The 18,791-nt window shown below is 40.6% G+C and overlaps 2 protein-coding genes across 2 annotated transcripts in view; one reads left to right on the top strand and one right to left on the bottom strand.

Annotated features, from left to right (window-relative positions):
* Nucleotides 1-18,791, top strand: part of T265_00737 (hypothetical protein) — a gene marked incomplete at both ends in the record, with an annotated part of 150,759 nt that overhangs the window by 30,281 nt on the left and 101,687 nt on the right. The gene's annotated exons all lie outside the window — the stretch shown is intronic.
* The window catches only part of T265_00735 (hypothetical protein), a gene marked incomplete at both ends in the record, with an annotated part of 51,672 nt that overhangs the window by 7,499 nt on the left and 25,382 nt on the right, over nucleotides 1-18,791 (bottom strand). The window contains one exon of the mRNA XM_009164584.1: nucleotides 1,773-1,856. Coding sequence (XP_009162848.1) covers nucleotides 1,773-1,856 — 84 coding nt within the window. The remainder of the gene's footprint in view (nucleotides 1-1,772; nucleotides 1,857-18,791) is intronic.

Raw genomic sequence — 18,791 nt, 5'->3', positions numbered from 1 at the left:
ATCGACCTCGGTGAATCTATGAGCCGGTTTCATGTGCCGGCAAACGAATTTGTCTTAATGGGGTGTGTTTATGAAAAGGAAGAGCCTTGGTGGGGGGGGGGGAATGACTGATCAAAATGATGCAGAAAATGAACCATCAAGAACATTACTGAAAGAGTACTATTCGTAGGTCTGATGAAAACCCGTGGGATTTCAGCAAACGTATGAATAGTGTTTCTTCAAAAAAGTGTATTGCGATATCCGGAACGTCATATCAACTGAAACATGAAGTGGCCTGTGTGAGGAACTTCACGTCATGAGCAAGAGATTTATCTGAGATTCAGCGAAGTCTATGGCTAAAACTATACCCGGGGACCGCGCCTACAATACGAGCCTCAAGGAGCATAAAGCAGGGGATGACTTGTTGAAGAGTTGTCAGTCACCTTATTCGTAGTTCCTCTATAGAAGAAGCCACGGTATCTCGGTAATCATCCCAAGTGAAACCATGTAAAGCGCACTCAGCTAAGGGATTTCATGAATGAGTCACTCAGCTGGGACTCTTTTCAAAACCACACTGGTTTGCAGATAAGTGTATACTTTGCCAACCAATGAGTATATCAAACCATCTTACCCACGCGCCTTTTAAATGGTGCGGGAAAATCATATCCGGTGAGCAAATTCATGTATTTGGTTTAGCCATTTTTGCATAAGACCTTAGAAAGCTGCTCATCAGGTTGCCGAAATTCCTCTGTGTGCCTTCATCAGATGTTTCTCTGGAAATGAAACTAATGTCGAAACTAGAGGCGTATAGTGGCATGTAAAAGGACTTTTGACATAGAATCCCAAAGTGTTCTAGCACGTGACTGAAGATTAAACGAAAAACAATGGCGTTCAGGCGCAAGAGGTTTTTCTACCTATGGTTGCACAGTTTGGATCGGTTGTTTTTCGTTAGACTGCATATGACGTTTTCCGGATGAGTCGATCTTGGCTCACTCACCGGCATCGCACAACAAGCAGGGATCTCATTTGATGAGCACTCAAAGAACAAGTTCAGCGAGACTACCCCTCAACTCAATACAATTTTAGATACTGAATAACAGTGAAACAGTCCGTTAGTTTGTATAAACAATCCATATTTTAAACCAGCTAGGAGGAAATACGCTGAATTGTTAAGCGAATTACATGTCTGACTGATCAATGGTCATACCCGTTCAGACAGTTGAATAGTGTACGTCTTGACACAGAGTATCACGTGACAATCTGATGGCAGTTTGGCAGCGCGTATAGTTTGCACTAACAACGGTACAGCTGGTTGCAGTTAGAGGAAACTTAATTTTTGATACTCCAAAGCACTGTTCCGAAGCCGGAACATCTGGATACTTCAGATAAGGACGCGAGGTCAGCCGACCAAAGCCAACAGCAAGTTTATCTGCTTGATCAACCCAGAAGTATTCATTTCTCAGCGCTGCAGGTTGCCTCTTTCTGAGGTTTATTTCTAATTGTAATAGACAAAAGACAGTTTATCAGCAAACGCTTCCTACTGACTGGCGTTTTACAGACGATGTGTTTCATATTCTGATTACGTAAGCATGCACTTAACTGTAAAGAGTCATACCTCAGGGTGTCCAGCAACATCTTTTGGCTTTTAATAAACATAAATCAAAGACAAATACAAGCGAAATGTGAAACTTGTTCACGCCATCCAAACCATATCATACCGCAGGATTATGCTGCGAATTAACAGAAGTTCAAAGGCGTAAAATGAATGACGCCTTTGTTCTACACAGGCTCACCTTGTCTTTCAGCGCTATGAATGCACTTTTCAGCGCACTGCGTTTGACTTTCGGTTGGGGTATATCAAGTTTTCCTGTGGCCATCTAAAATTTGAATGCAAAATACAAAAATTCGTAAGAGGCGTTCGAGATTAGAAGTTGAAAATCCATCTTTTTATTTTCTAAGAGATGTTCGTGATTAGAAGTCGAAAATCCATCTTTTTATTTTCTATATAGGAAAATGTCGGTAGCTCAGGTATCGTAGATGGTCGTTGGCTTGTTGGCTGAGCTGGGTAATTTGATTGCAAACGTTTCATCACCAATCAAGGTGACATTATCAGTGCATTATTGAGGAGCGCAGTGGTGCGTAGCCAGCCGCTAACCACACCGCTACGCACCGCGCTCCCCAATAACGCACTGATGATGTCACGTTGATTGATGATGAAACGTTTGCAATCAAATTGCCCAGCTCAGCGAACAACCCGACCAGCATCTTTTTACTCTAATGTGTTTATCAGCACATTTTCTGTACATGAAGCTCAAAGCGAAGAACCGGCTCCATGATGAAACAGGCCGGAACTTCCTCAGGTTTTTGATGCCCTGCCAAAGTTCTCTTTATATGGAATTCCCGGTTAGTGTCTTGTAGGTTAAATCCTTCAAGTCATGATCTCCTTAATTCCCAGGCAACTAAAGTAATGCCATGTCCTTTGAAGTTCAATACGGTAGATGATCTTGAAACAACGTTTGTCTCTCTGCCACTTCATTTGTTGGAATTTCGAGCAAGGAGGACGCAGTATTCGCTTCTGAAATACATATATAAAAAAAGGCCAAACAAACTACCGTGTATTGTCATTTTAGCTAGCCATAATATATTTTTGGCCGCACAAAGGTTTGAAGCCAACCAAAATGTTTTTTGCTTGGTCTATCCAATGTTCCTAACTCAAGTTCCCAGAAGTCTGTATCGGGCGCCTAACGATAGGAGACCTGACACCAATGGGTGTGCATCCTATAATGAGGCCACGAGGCGCTCCTGACATTCCATCGGAACGAATAGTTTTTATTTTTATGCGACAGGTCTTTTTTCATACGACCACGAAAATCTATCGGCCTGCTGGCGCCTAAACGTCCGGTGTGTAAGAGTCAAATCACTCTTGTGGGATATCACGTGAGGTTTAGGAAAAAAGTCAGAGTAGTCTTCCACCGAGGGCATGCAGTATTGCACCATGATTTGTCTTGACTTGCAGAGAAAGTTTGTCTTGACTTGCAGAGAACTTGCTACCAATTGGAGGCCCGCTTGTTTAGGATCAAGGTTTGGATGTAGTAGGAAACAGCAAGTAATTAACGAACGCTTCTTATCCTTTGGGACTGGGCGAATTAAACGAACTAACTCACTTCTTTTGCATCATCTGTTATTTTACAGCTGTACTCCACAGAAGTCCGGGGATAAATGAATCTCTTTTGCACCCGTATTGTGAACACAATCGTTACTCTGTCCCACTATTTTACACAACCTAACGTCCCAAAGGTACTCTGGCTCTTACGGAGAACTGCTTCATGTTTTTACCGATGCTAAGCTGTTGACGGAGGGGACTGATGGGCACCAAACACTCAATGCTGGTCGATAATGTTTGTCCCGCTAACCGATCCTGAGACCGAATGCTAAGAGAAATATCGACTGATAGGTAAATGAATCACAGCACTCCACTATGGCTGCAAATGTGATGTACCACGAATGAGCTTGCTGGCCACGTTTGTATACAGAGAGGAATATGAGATCGCCGAAGAAGCCTTGAAGTGCAAGTGGAGATATAATGAATGCTTTTTTCATAAGGAAGTAAAATAAAGAATTTGGACGAGGAATATCGCTTATCAACTTTTGTTATACAAACAGGGGACTTTACATTGTTCGGAAGCTGGGTAGGAGCGTAAGTGGCGAAATTGCGACTAACTTCCTAGTTTATCACACAGCCACTGACATCATGCATTGAAAGCGGCAGGCGGTCGCCATAATAATTCAGTTGAATGGGCAAGCAGTTTTCTACAGGAATTCAGCCCACGGTCAGTTTGTATGTGAACTAGTAGCGGCCTTTCAACAGTTCTCATGTCAGGATTTATAACTGAGTGGATAGATCCTCGTCATGAAAGATAGCGTATCATGTTTTGGACGGAAAATTCAAGCTTTGATCAGTAAGATGACTATTAGTGAGCATGATCATAAAAAACATCCAATAAATCACATATGATCGGGTAGACAAATACACTCGATAGACGGTTCTGTAGTTAGCAATTTCCAGTTTATTAGATTGAGCGATCAAGAGTTCTCACTACAAAAATAGGATGAGCGGACACTGTGAACAGCTCGCTACTGGTGTAATGGTGGATACTTCTGATGAGGCATGTGAGTAGTGTTTCCAAGTAAATCCCCTTTGCGTACTTCGAGATCTGTTATGGAATTTGTGGAGTCGCTTTCTGGCATTTGCTTGGATTTGAGTGACGGTCAATATATATCCTGGAAAGTTCAAGAAAACATGTTCGCGGAGAGGATGGATATTCAGTTTTGTAAACAAGATGCATATGAGAGCTTTGCGCTCCTGTCCAATAGTCTGTAACTGTTCAGCTGGTGTTCTCTAATAAACGACTCCACAGCGAAAACTTTTTTCCTTATACTGGTTTTGTCCTACTTGCGTCGAAGGATTTTGGTTTGACTCAATCGCCGTCAAGCTCAATTCTTTCCGGGGAACCCATTTATACACCCAGCTGCAAATCAATTCCGCTTCAACAGGCGACTCAGCTGAAATTTCTCCGAATCCCTGGTCTATATTTTCCTTTAGACGGATCACCTGTGTTTCATAACTGGTGTTTGAGAAACTAATATTTCGAAGTTGCTCATATAGTCTATGACAATTTTGGCGTCTTTGTTGGAGCTTTTCAGGTATGGATTGATGGCAACGCTGTGATCCCACAAAAAATACGCGCTACTGAGTGTCTGGGACGTTTATACAGATGGCTTCGTGCAGGACACCTCTCTTTACCATGAGTATCATCATCACCCATCATCATTGCCCACGTTCGTAGAACATAGGCAAACTTCAAAAAATGACCACACGATTCTTAGGGAAAGCTTCATTAGGTGTAGGCAACTATCGTAGGAATCACCTAGATTGCAAATATTTATGCCTGCTACTATATATATATCACCCTCCTCCGGATGTGATTTATGGCATTTTGTATTTGAATTTGGTAAATATGCCTTAAAATACTCTCACTCTCTAACAAGCGCCACACGAAATTTTTTCGGCAATCAACAAAAAAGAGACATATTTTTTAAGGTTAAAATGTCAATGGTAAAATGTGGAGTGTGATTTTGTGCCGTTGACTTGGAGTTTATGCTAATACGTCTGCATCTCAGCTTTGTAACTTGTGCAAATAATGATGTCTGATAGTATGCTGAGAGTTCATCACATAGTCACTTTGGGCTGAAACGCAGAGAAGCATTCCACGATCGCTCCGTTATTATCTTGACGTCTGCGTTTTCGTAGCTTTCTAGATAGATTTTTCAAAGGCCGCCAATGATATAATCTTCATGAAGTTCCAAGATCAGCAGTCAATTGAGCGATGAACATATTGGGATAATGTTACAAACTCACGTGACCTATGTCAGAGAAAACATTGCTGTTGTAAGCAAAAGAACCAGTTTTACAATAACGCGACGCTCACTTGTTATAAATTTTCTGGATTATTGCTCGCAAGAATTCTAAACGAATTAGAATACTTCCAGTCTGTTCACACTATGGATAGAGCTTCGGTATCTTCTGCGAGTTTGCCGTTGCTGTTTTGTGTTCAGCGGACACGCGGTTGCTTTGGACACACGGCGTACGCAGCCCTGTCGAAGTTCGTCTTCAAATGTGAAGTGCAACACCAAGTGGATTGCACTTCCGTACACTGAATTTCATCTTTGGAAATTAACAAAACTTCGAGGCTCTGTTCAACGCTTGTTTTACGCTGGCCATAAAACGCATAATTTAGCTGAGTTCCGCACAAGGGATTTTTGGTGCATTGGCAAAAAACTGTGATGCACGAAGACAGGCGTGCACTGTGTTATTCGCCAAAGGTTCGCCTTCGCGCACGGCTTATGGAAATACTGTAGGACCGAAAGTGTTGTATTTGGATGCTTTATCGTGCTGGAAAAAACAATAAAACCCTCACATATACCTTTTTGAACGGTAATTTGGTGAAAACATCACTTTTGAATCCACTGGCTTAGCTGCAGCAAGCAAACCTTGTATCGGCCTTATATCTGGTGTTAGTCCCTCTGCGGGGATGATATTTGTTTGCCAATGTACTACAACAGTTCTTCATCAAAGACTACTCACTACAAATCAATCAAACTCCGGAAAATGGTAAAATTATTTTCTAGGTGCCATTCATCAGTATTCTACATAAGCTGTAAACGTGCTGCATTACAATGAAACAAAAATGAAGGCTAAGTGGAAATACGCAAGTGAATTTTTCTTCGGTTGTTCGGTAGTTTGCGTGGAACAAAATCACTGATTCCATTGAATATAGCCACAGAAAAAATTTTTATCGAAAGGTTTAAATATCAGACTAATGCAAACTATATCAGTCGCATATTTTGTTGCCCACGGAATTTTTTTTGGTGTATAAACCATAGGGGTTTGCCAAACGTTTGTCACGCATATTTTTCGGAACAGATTCTGAGTTATACGAATTTGCACATATTTGTTTATTAAGGTTTTAAGATACGACATTAATGATGATATAATGCCGTTCAAAGTTTTATCTCGAACGTTTATGCAACAGGATAGTTTTATATGATAATTTTTTTTCTACCTGAGTTCACCGACCTGAATGACTTACAGGTGGCAGTATATATTAGCCTTGTTGTCCAATAGATACCTGCCATCGAAGCCGGTCATCAGATTACCAAAGATCCTCGCCTTGGTGGCACTCTGACACCAGACTGGAAAGCCAAATTAGTGGCCCGTTTAGGTTTAACTTCCATTTGTTCAGAAAATTCCGGTCAGCCACCGTGGACTGGACAACAAAGAAGAACTGCATTGAAGAGTAGTGATGCACTGCCGTGTTTGTATCATGTTTATGGTGCGGACGCCGTGGAATATCATAAAATGTATTCAAGACTTTCAGTAGTTATCAAGTGGTATGATTCAGAAAAGATGTGACATAGAAAGTGCCTTTTCCTGCCGTATTAGTAAAGCGTTCAATGCAATCAATTTCATAACAAGCAAATGTGAACATTCTAGAAATTTTGATTCTATGCTGAAAATTTGCCATTTGCCTTTCGGAAGCAAACATCAAGGGGAAAGATATCTGGACCTTTGAGTAAATGAATATCAGTAACACGTAACAGTCGGTTAGGTCAGATTTATGAGATTATACGTACCCACATCATTCCTGAATGAATGAAGATATTTCTGTTCAGGAAATAAGATGTTGTTGACTTCATTTCCACCGGATTTGACCTTCGCTTCCATCATCGTGGCTTAGTGGCGCATACTTTAAGACGTACCAGAATTTGAACCAAAGACATAAGACGGAGAGGTAGAAAATGTTATCACTGATCCACCAGCGCAAACTAGAGGCACACGAATTACACTGTTTGAACCAGCGAACATGTTTAAGCGTTAGCGGTGTAAGTAATCAGCTAGCGCCGTCGATGTTTGAAGACTACCGAACAATTGCTGTTAGTTTCAGTTGTCTTAGTGATTTTTAGAATTCAGGATCACATCACTCCATTTGGGACTCTCTCCCATCCACCCTTACTTATGAGAAAAGTTGGTTTCTATGGGCGAGGAAATTCGTTCAGGTGTTTGAATATTATTGACGTGAATAATTTGGTCGAACTTTGTCACTTAAAGTAGCATCAGTCATGATATTTGTAGATTTTGTGCATTTTATGTACGTGGCACATACGGAGTTGCACTGTACGCGTGGACAAACATCAACAGTTTTTCAATAAGAATTTTGAACAAAACAGAAGATAGATGGACTCCCGCGGAAGACTTCTACGTAGTCGCCAAAATTTTTCTTTGTTGGCTCATTCTTCAAAGCCAATGAAGATATCACTCTTAGTTCAAATGCAAAGATGACATATGTCGTAGTGTTTACTGGTGTACTTATCCTTCCAGAAGGTATAGTTGGAAAAGGCCAGATAAATAAAGCCGGTTGGCCGAGTTACTTATTAATTACTGACACTCAAATTTAGTGAGAATGCAGTTTCAAGTGCAGGTGCTTCCGACTAACAAATTTTTGCCTACTGGAAATGAGGGTGCATGGTGGTCGATAAGACATTTGTCGCATAGCACAAATCGAAGTCAGTCTTCTTCCTCTCCTGTGCACTAAATGTCCACTAACTGCACTTACTAAAGTGGAACAAACGCAAAAGTACCCTGGTACAGAAAGTCACACGATCCGTGTCATTTATGCAGCACAGGATGCGTCAAGGTGCTTGGTTTGCTGAAAGAATAAAAGGATTGATGATCTGTTATTTGTGTCGTTTTGATCTGTTGGAGAGGAGTTTCTGCACGGTTTATATAACAGTAGTTGGTAAAGTAGGAACAATGATACGAAATAAATAAAGGGAATAAACGAGCGGGTTTCAGCATAAAACTGAAATGTTGGAATTTCAGGATACCGAAGAGAGATCAAAGTCGAATGACACAAATGCACTGATTTTCCTATCCCTGAGTAGTGCAAAAATTACCTGCCCGATTACCTCATTAATTCATTTTGGTGTTACGTGAAAGCAAAAAACGAATTTGGGTCCGTCTCTGTAGACACCAGAGGTAATTTTGTCTACCACGATGTAATGTTGGTGTGTGCGAGCCTGAAGAAGTGCAAATTGAATTGTCACCTTTAATATTTGGCACCTATTACAACGGACAAAGCTTCTAATCATAGTCAGCCTTAAACTCAAACCTCAGACTTGAGGGTAACTCACCCATTTATATATTGTGCACGATCGACGCGCTTCCACTCATATAAGCGAGATATAACTATTTTCAATCAGTTCTCATCGATAATCCTGACGGATGTTTTCCTGAGAACTCTTGGGTGAAAAGCAATTTATCTAAGAAGCCTGAGTTAAACACTTACTCAACTAGTTGGATATCACTTTTATAAATATGAACAATTAACCACACGAAGTTGAACTCATAAGGGTCATAAAATCTCGCCGACTATACTCTTCTCATGTTAACCGAACAGCATTCCGGCTCCTCTGCTTCCGCAAGTGATCTTATATATTTTTCATTCATTCGGGCGAAATAAATGTAGCCTAGAAATATTCTGAACCTAACAAAAGAAGTTGCAAACTGGACCTATATGTCTCAGAGTTGTTTGACCTCATACTGGTGTAACGGTGATACAGCTGATGGGAAAGAACGCGAGAAGTATGCGTTGTTCGTGGAATTTCGCTTTGCGTCTTTTGAATAGGGGAGATCTGTTGCGAAGTTTGTGGAGTCGCTTTGTAACATTTGCTTGGATTTGAGCGAAGTATGATTGGAGTCAAAGAACATCCAGGAAATTTCAAGAAGTCTCATTCAGGAGACGATGGATGTCAAGTTTTTGTAAACAAGATGCAAATGAGACTCTTGCTTCTCTGTATAATGGTCTGTACCCGGTCAGTTGGCATTTCCTCATGAGGAACTCCGCAGCGAAGGCCGTCTTCCTTTCACTGGTGGCCGAGTCTGATGAGCAATTTCTGAGCCCTCCATTTAAAGCTTCGTCGCTTAGTAAAACGATCCTGTAACCGGCGATAGTGCTACGCTTAGTTAAACAGCTTTCGTCTCAGTTCATAATGCTTGTCTTCTATGTCTGGATGTGGTATTTTCGCGCACACAAAATGCATACTATCGATTTTTGAATCAAGTGAAAGGTAATAGGGGAGTAATCATTTTCGGCCACTCACTATCACTCGGAGACTAACTGGCTTCATCTTCTGGGAGGCGGAGGAAATCGCTAACGATTATGACAAACAAAATGCATACTATCGATTTTTGAATCAAGTGAAAGGTAATAGGGGAGTAATTATTTTCGGCCACTCACTATCACTCAGAGACTAACTGCCTTAATCTTCCGGGAGGCGCAGGAAATCGCTAACGATTATAGGATAGAACAAGGTACATCCTCAATACACGAAGCAACCAGAACGTAACTAACTGTCTGAAGTGTTTTTCTGTACATTGGTGAGTAGCACCAAGTCCAATAAAATCATTGCTTACATATATTTGGTTCGTATTTTTTAATTAATAATCTTTTATCAACAGATTGCTGATGAGCAGCATTCACAAGTAAGGAACAGCTTTCCCTTATAACGCAATGCAGTGGTTTCCAGTGTTTAGATCCGCCTAAATTTTCAGAGGGATTACAGTGTTAAAACCTAACAAAACGCCCATGTTCGCCGTAGACGAACGTGAGTGGCAATTACTTTCTGTATTGCACTTGGCAATGAAACCTGTCATCACGCAACATCGTCCTTGACAACAGTTGATTCTCGTTTCACTTCTCAGACTACTGTAGACGGTAGGCTAATGTGGGAATCGCAGCGGGATGTAAACTGCCCAAAAACGATCCAAAATTAGCATTGTCACACTATGACAGAGTCGGTCAAGACGCCTTCGAAATGCTAGCTGGAAACCAAACTGTTATGTTTGTTTATTCTGTCAAGCCACCCACAATCTGTTAATTAAGCATTGTTCCACAATATCGGATAAGAATAATGATAGCGTAAAATCTGTTTAATTGTGAAAACCTCGATTTCCTTATGTGGGCTGAGTCATTCGCATAAATATGGCAAAGTTATAAATGAGACCTAATCAATTAACTATTTAGATAATCTTATGTTCAACCAGTCAATCTTCAAAGTGAAAAGTCTGAGCATGTAAGTAGACTTGTTGCACCTAATTTATGGATACCACAAAACAACGCGGTAACTTCAGACTACATGCTACTGATGAATAATGCAAACTTTTCTCCAGCCAGGTCACCCGGACCTGCGGAACCATCCCGACAAAATACACCAAAATGACCGATCGTATCTTAGTTCTCGTGATCAGTTGCCCCCTGTACAAAGTGCAACTTTGTTCTGCATAGTTGACTGATTATTCCACATGTTCTCCCAGTTAGTTGTTTGTAGGGGTGTGGAAAGTTCGCTTCTGTAGGATAACCTCAGGATATGTCACTGTGGACTAGCTGTTTATAAACTTATGGTAGATTTGACGAGTGCGTCGTTTAAGGAATAAAACAAACAAAATGGTTCCTTCCGGGTTTTTTTACTTTTTGTGTCAGATCTGCTGATTTCTTGAGTAATTCTCTCCCACGGTTGGAGCTGTTTTGTGTATCTGCTTTGAAAATCTCGTGGTAGGCTTGGGTGTATCAATCCTACCCGGGATTGTTTTAGTAGCTCAGTCATCAGAATACTCAGTATTCGCCGTAACATTTTTTTTTCTACATGAGTACACTTAGGCACCGATTTGCATACAGTCAGATGCATCCCATCTTTCTAAACGCTACGTTCAACCTAAAGGACGAACAAAATCCAGTCTGTTATTCGGTGCTGAGAGTCGTTTTTGTACATTTCAATTTATATGTAGTCCTGACTCACAGGTGAAACCCATGATTTCGGTTGACAATCAATGTAAGTAAAATATTCTATAATTTTCAGCACTGAACTATGAATGTTCACACTTTATGAATAACTACTGGACGAGTGCATTGTTCCCACCCTACTGCCGTTGACATCAAGTGAAGGCTAACCGTTACCAATATATTTTCAAGTGTGTGCTTTAAAGGACAGACCCTCACTTTGGGACCTGTTTCAAAATGTCCACAGCTGCAATGACGCTTCTTCAAAACTAAGTGTTGGACAAACGGGACCAACTCACAGGTTTCAAACTAAGTCAGATGGACTATCGTCACATCAGTTCTGTTTACACTACCTGACCGAGCAAGAACGATAAGTAAAGGGTGCTCGAATATGTTTTGTGTACCCTCAGGTTATTCATATGTATATATATATATATATATATATGTAGTGACCCTTGATTTTATGAGTACTAGAATATTTACTACCACTTGAGTACTCCTTGATGTGTTGGCTGGTCTTTGAACAGACCAAATGAACACTCATCTGGTATTGGATCCCAAACTTTTCTCGATAAACGCTAGGGATCAAATTTGTCAATCCAATGCACATCATATGCGTTAAAAGCCATACATTTTGAACCAAGATACGGTGTTGAATCCTTACTGTCGTATGGCAAATAGGATGCAAAATATTGATAAATTATGGTGGAGGTTCTGAACATCCCAAACAGGAAATATCGGTAAGCCATTTCATAGCATAAGAGTGAAGCAAATACAGGAGGACGTGGCATTTGTATCAGCAAACGAAAAACACACGGGATTTCCAAAAGACCGCGTATGGATGTGTGGATATGTTTCAACTAATGATACACAAATGAATTTCCATTTCTCGTTGACGTCGCGTACCAGTGCTGATAAATCATAGTTCTAGTTATAAAATAACATGAAATCCACTGTCCCGTAAATTCACCGTTTTACGCATGTACTTTGCAACCAAGTGCGCAGTCCACCTAACCAGACTGTTTTCAGAGACCGGTTATGTGAACGCATGCATCTCAGTTTTCTGTAGTCACATTCCTACACGTGTTAGAATAAATCAACAGGAAATATGCAGGCAATGTATATGGTATAAAAGCAGTGGTCAATGATCCAAGAAGGGACTCGTTTTTCCGATGTTACGGACAAGTCAGAATGAATGATGATTTACGCTATTGAGGCAATGACTTGGCCACACGAAATGAGGAATTTTGAGGAGACTTTCAAAACCACAAACTGTGACTTGTCAGCGCGAATGGTAACATTTTGAGCTGTATATACCATGCGGAATGGTGTTATGTCGCGAATCTTGGATATCACTCTATATGTGATGTCTACAAAGTCGGTGGAAAGTGAGCTGCTGGCATGGAATATGGAGTGTTCTACCAGCTAAAACAGGACACTATTAGATGTTTGTTTAGATGATAACTCTTTCGTGCAGCCATTTTGCCGAGAACTGGAGGTACAAAAAAGCGGTGCGCAACCGGTTGCGCAAGATGTAGGCCCCAGTGTTCTTTTAACCCGCTGCACGATCAAGCAACTATCGTGACCCCGATTCATTTGCTAACTGCGACCATGCACTTTTGATCTCCACTTGTTTTGCCCACTTTTACCCGCCATTCACGTTACCGCAAAGATGACCCAGTCGGACATTGGTACATTAGGATATATCGCTCTGTGAATGTGTGCAACTGAGCTACTTACTCATGTGTGTTCGCGCCCGTTTGCTGAGTCTGCCCTGACTTGTACTCCCGTGACTTCCGTATGCCCCTATCGCCAATCAGAATCACAAAACTGTCCTCGGAAAGGATAACAGTTTCTGGAATCAGGGTCTTTGCTGGCGCAGCAAGTCTTAAATTGGATGGATTTAAAATCATTGAAACCATCGCGCCTCATTAAACAGTTACCAAGCATAAAAGTTGTTTATGTAGATGCCACCAGTGATCTTCTGATGAATCCCCTGGGAGGACATTTCAAACATTATCATATAGGTCGACGTGAAACCAAAGCTCTGGTCTAGTTAAAACATCAAAACAATATTCATTCAATTTTTCCATTATGGTTAATTTTTATTCTGCTGCACTGCGGAATGTGTTATCTTCACTACTATTTGTCATCCATTTTTGAAGAGCATGGTCACAAACATAATAAGTGAATGCAAGCAACTAATGCAAAAGGGTAACGACAGAATATGAGAGAAACGAGAGAAACGTCTTATTCGAACTCACGCCAACAAGAGTTCTAATCAGATGGGATGAACCTCAGCTTATGCGAAAATTTTTGTATGGGAACACGCGTCTAAGGACCAGCAACCGAAGAAAGGACAAACAATGTTGAATGTGCTTGAAGGCGCTGTAAGTGCTAGCACAATCAAGACTCACACATTAGGCATAAAGTGTCCTTCATACTGGGTCTGGTGTGAGACTAAATGGCAAAATGTACATTCAATGTAATGTGCCACGCATAAAAGCGTCATAAGTACGCAGGGAGCCCACAATGGCAAGCAAACATAGGAAATCTCATTGCAATAACAGCCTTAGCGGATTGAAGAAAACAGATCCCTCGATAAGAGATGATCATCGGTTAGCGGACTACAAAGTCGACATCACAACCGATCGCACGTAATACTGAGATTATGGCGAGGGAATATTCGTCAGCACCATAATTCTGCTTCTTCTCATTCCAAAAACTCACTCCGCGCCCATTCACAGTCGCTCGGCGTTCTCAAACAGCGTTATTCGGAAGCCTTAGAGTTGGATGGAGGGAGAATTGACATCGAATAACCAGCAATAGTTAGAGTTGCTTGTTTCAGTGGCGAAGCTGACTGGTTTTGAGGTATTATTGGTCGAAAACGGTCTGAGAGCGCGAGGATGCGATCTTAATAATTTTATTTCACTGACAGGAACTATAAATATTGAAGAGGCACACCGTGTCAAAGTCTCTAAATATATGAGTTGGTTTGATAAACAAACAAAACAGAGCACACATTATACCAGTTTTATGAAGAATAAGAATGCATCGGTCCGTAGGGTTTCATTTGTGCCGATGTTCAACAAATATGCATCAGAGTAAATCAAGAATAGAAGGTGAGTTTCGACATATCATTTTAAGAGATCAAGTGTATACTGATTTCGTCGTGACTGGTTTGGAGAGATAAACAAATTTCACATATTTCTGAATACTTTAATAGGTAAAAATGTCTCAAAAAATGGGATTTACATCCACACCACTGAAATGACACCAACAATAAATCAAGTCCTTTGGGGGTAAAAGTGAACATTTTAAGTAAAATAGAATCTCGAATGGCTTCCGGACGATTCGACAGGGTTTCAAACCAGATCTGTCAAACATCATTATTATTTACCATTGCAAAAGGCTCATTTTATTCATCCATTCGTGAGGACTCCTCGGTGTCTCACACGTAAAACAAGTCTTTCAACATCATGGCTGAAAACATATGTGTAGGTTTACTGGGGCTAGCTTTTAATCTACCTTTTGCAGCGGTATATATGTATGCCTGGTGCTGAGTACTCATCCGTATGTGCGATTCCAGTTTATATAAGCAAAGAGCGATAATTTGGGGTAAGCAAAATATTAAATAAATTAGAGTTGCGGCGGATAAAACTTAGAAAACCGAAGAAGACGTTTTCCCTGATAGGAACAGCGACAAACTAGGCATATATACTATTTTTAAATCATCTGAAAAAATGTGTTTACGTGTGAGGTACATAATCCTGGTGCATTTTTCAGGGAGCACGCGACCTCCTGGCTTGCTTTATTTTCTGTAAAGCTACACCGACATTTAGAAAAATCCGCTTCTGTCAGGTCTGCCAACAGTACATCAGAAACCAGTGTGTGTTGCGGTTGCGAGCAGTTTTATGCGTGCATGTGGAACTTTATGGAAACCACGAGCTCTGGTCAAACGTGCTTTTTTTTGAATAAAGGATCATAGAGCAACAAACACCGGTTTCACTTTAAGGATTTTCCGCTTGCTGCGCACAGAGATCTGCTGGCTACAACAAAATATGGCGGAGAGTCATGTTTATCGTCTTGGTCAACTTAACTATCCTACGACTATGATTCAGTGGTAACACAAAGTATATTATGTTTTATTCACACAGTAAGTTGTAATTTGCCCGGGGAATGTGGATATAATCGTTTTGTGAAAAGAGTGCACCAATATAAAGTGCTTTCCAGATTGCTTTTTTTATTAACCGACCAATTATTCCATGTGACATTTAATTACTCACATCTGTCTGTAAACTTTGGCTGTGTCCGACAGAAAGAATGGTGTTATATTTACCCTTCAACGAAATTTGAAACGGCCAAAAGATCTAAGCTAAATATTGTCTCACTAGCACAACCTAACCCAACATTTTCTGTGCCGAATGGGTGCGATTACTCCTGGGAACAAAAGAGCTTTTTATTCAGGTGTGAATCCTCATGCGTTCTCCTCTCAACAACAATATTACAGTTAAAACTCACAGTGAAAGGGGGCTTTAAATCATTATAACTTCCTTCAAATACAGTGTTTAAATGGATAAAGGAAGTAGACATTTTTGAATTTGAATCATCAGTCATGGGCGAGTTTTAGCTAGACTGGGGTGCTTGCCTATGAATAAAAGTCCCTGAGTTCAGTCCAGGTTGGATAGCTCCCCGATGTTGAAAATAACGTGATCATCTACAATGCATTTACCGTTTTCATCGAATACTGTCCAATTTTACGTACCAACCCGTATTTCCCTGCACAGATGCTCATTTTTGCATAAACAGCCTAGACGAAAAAAGATGCCACATAATCAGATGAATAGAGCTCATTTTTATCCCAGTGTAGTTTTATCAAACTTCTGCTATTTGGTTTGTCTATAACCCTAAAAATCGTTTACCACGCTTGATCATAAGGCTACATATAACCAAGCAGGCATGTTCCTTGAAAGGGACTGATCTGAATGGGGTAGAAATTCTAGTTCGGAGTGTCATATAATATGGCCAACTAATTTACAACTTCCATAAACACATTTCTTTAAAAGACAGTCACGAGTTTTTATAAGTTTTATGGTACTACTTTGTGTACGACACTATACGCCATACTGGCATCCTTTTCAAAGGTTTGCAGATTGTAACGGCATTAGTTTATACCTGTACATCATGGCTGATTGCGCTGATCATCTGATCACCGGCCAAACAAGCTCCCGGTGATATCTTAAAAACCTGCCTTTTACATATACCCCGGTTTGTAGAGTCATGTAAAATGTGTAGATGTGTCCGCGTCCTTTAGCCATAATTGCATTTGCGTGGCAAATGCACACAAACCTGCATTATCGTCCGTAAGGATAGTGTCTGTAATGAGTGCATTCTGGTTACGATTCTACTTAACGGAGCAAAAAAAATACAACCAAAACAAACTACTCTTGGGTGGTAGACAGCGACTCTTGTTAATTAAGTGCACTCTTTTGTTTTTCCGTATTTACACGTGCAGACTCGTCATTCTGGACTTGTGATATGCCACTGGTTGAAATTGTGCAGAGGACCATACTGATGTCATTGTAAAAAAATCCAACCTATTTTTAAAAACTTGTTTTGAGACCCTACGTTCAATAAATTGACCAGATGGTCAAATACGCTGCATCTAAGCAGTGTTATACATGAGTTGTCAGGCGGTGAACTCTTCAGTCACTTCAGATAGCATGGTACTGAGCGTGCACGAAAGACCAAGGATATTTACTTTATCTTTTGGAGTTTTGCTAATGGTCGGTTGTAACCAGGCATGTAACCAGGCATGTCCAATCCGAAACTCAGCACATGGGGTATCAATGAGGGAATCCTTTATTTATGGACCTTTTGAAAGATTTTCTAGTAATCTACATAAAAAAAATTAAGTTCACTTTCCTGTAAGTGCAGAAAACTGTTCATGTCAACTGATACTCTTTCAAACTGCGAGTCAGTTGAAGGGATTTGGGAATTCTTAGCAAAGATTTCTTTCGGCAAGTGAAATCAGTGTAATCCGTATAGCCCAAAAACATCGTAGAACAGTTTTGTCTACGACAACCCATTCAAATGCGGGAACTTTTGAATACCTTTCATCCAGTTCCATGAACTTTTCAACCTACCAAATATATTACTAGTCGAAACCGATCATCAGTATACCGATATATTACGGCAGTGAAACATCGGTGTTAGACACTGATGTCATGCTGTCGATGTTGGTGATGCTGATTCCGAAACACATTGTTTTGATTGTGTGCAGCAGAGTCAGGAATGTAAGTGCCTAATCATCATATTTGGGTTAGTCGCTGTGTACGTCCAGATTCGGCGGTTTAGGTATCAACCCACTTTGCACAGATGAAATGAGTACAACCAAAACAACGACCGACTTATTATTATACATTGCCAGCCGTTGGCTGGTTGCATGCAAAAACTTTGAAGCGCATGCTTTGTGACATGTTTTAACTTCAAAGTTTCATTGTACTCCAGTTTTCCTAAGCGTGTGACCGAAGCCTTAGAAGCACATTTCGATACGAAGGGGAAAAAAGTGTTTTTTAAACAAATTAGCAACGTTGTGCAACCGCCTTTGGATAACTGCATTGAACAATGAAACAGGCTATCTAACGAGCCTGCTATAAAATCGTAAGAGGATAGTAAATGGCTTTTCAAAGAAGGGTTTTATAAACTTCTGGATAGTCCAGGTGTTGAATGGATACTTGCATAAAGATCTGGTGTGCCCGCGGATATTTCATGCATTGGAACGAGCCTGCTATAAAATCGTAAGAGGACAATAAATGGCTTTTCAAGGAAGAGTCTTGTAGACTTCTGGACAGTCTAGGTGTAGGATGGATACTTGCATAAGGATCTGGTGTGTCCGCGAATATTTCATGCGTTGGAAACAGGCAGTTCAGCTATTTTGGGTTGCAGTTTTGTGGTGAACTTCCGGATTTACGGGGAACCTTTCAAGAGGTGGGAAACGTCAAATGCCACTCGATAATAACCGGAGAACTTTGTTTCTGGTTCAGATTCTGATCCTTTATGTATCTTTTTCCTTGTTCCACAACTGCAACAGCAATCACGCAAGTAATCAAACATTTGGACTAAATTTGAAGAATGGCAGTGCAAACCATTAATAGCTATTTTTTCAGATGGGCTTTAAGCATAAATTGTTTTTAACACTATGAAAAATATTACAACGGTTCGATCAATACAACATTATTGACCGTTGGGCGAGGTGCATTCAAAACGTTGGCACTACTTTGTTACGCCTCTTGTTATCCGCGAAAAAATCTATCGTGGTGACTGCACAAAACGAGATCTGTTCTGTTGGCATAGAGAAATTTCTAACCTACCCTTCGTTTATTTCAGTCACTCGTATTAACTCTTCCGCTGGCA

This window comes from Opisthorchis viverrini, assembly GCF_000715545.1.
Source record: "Opisthorchis viverrini unplaced genomic scaffold opera_v5_7, whole genome shotgun sequence".
NCBI classification, from domain to species: Eukaryota; Metazoa; Platyhelminthes; class Trematoda; order Opisthorchiida; family Opisthorchiidae; genus Opisthorchis; species Opisthorchis viverrini.
Note: the sequence above shows the minus strand (reverse complement) of the source record. Positions and strands in the feature narration are given on the sequence as shown.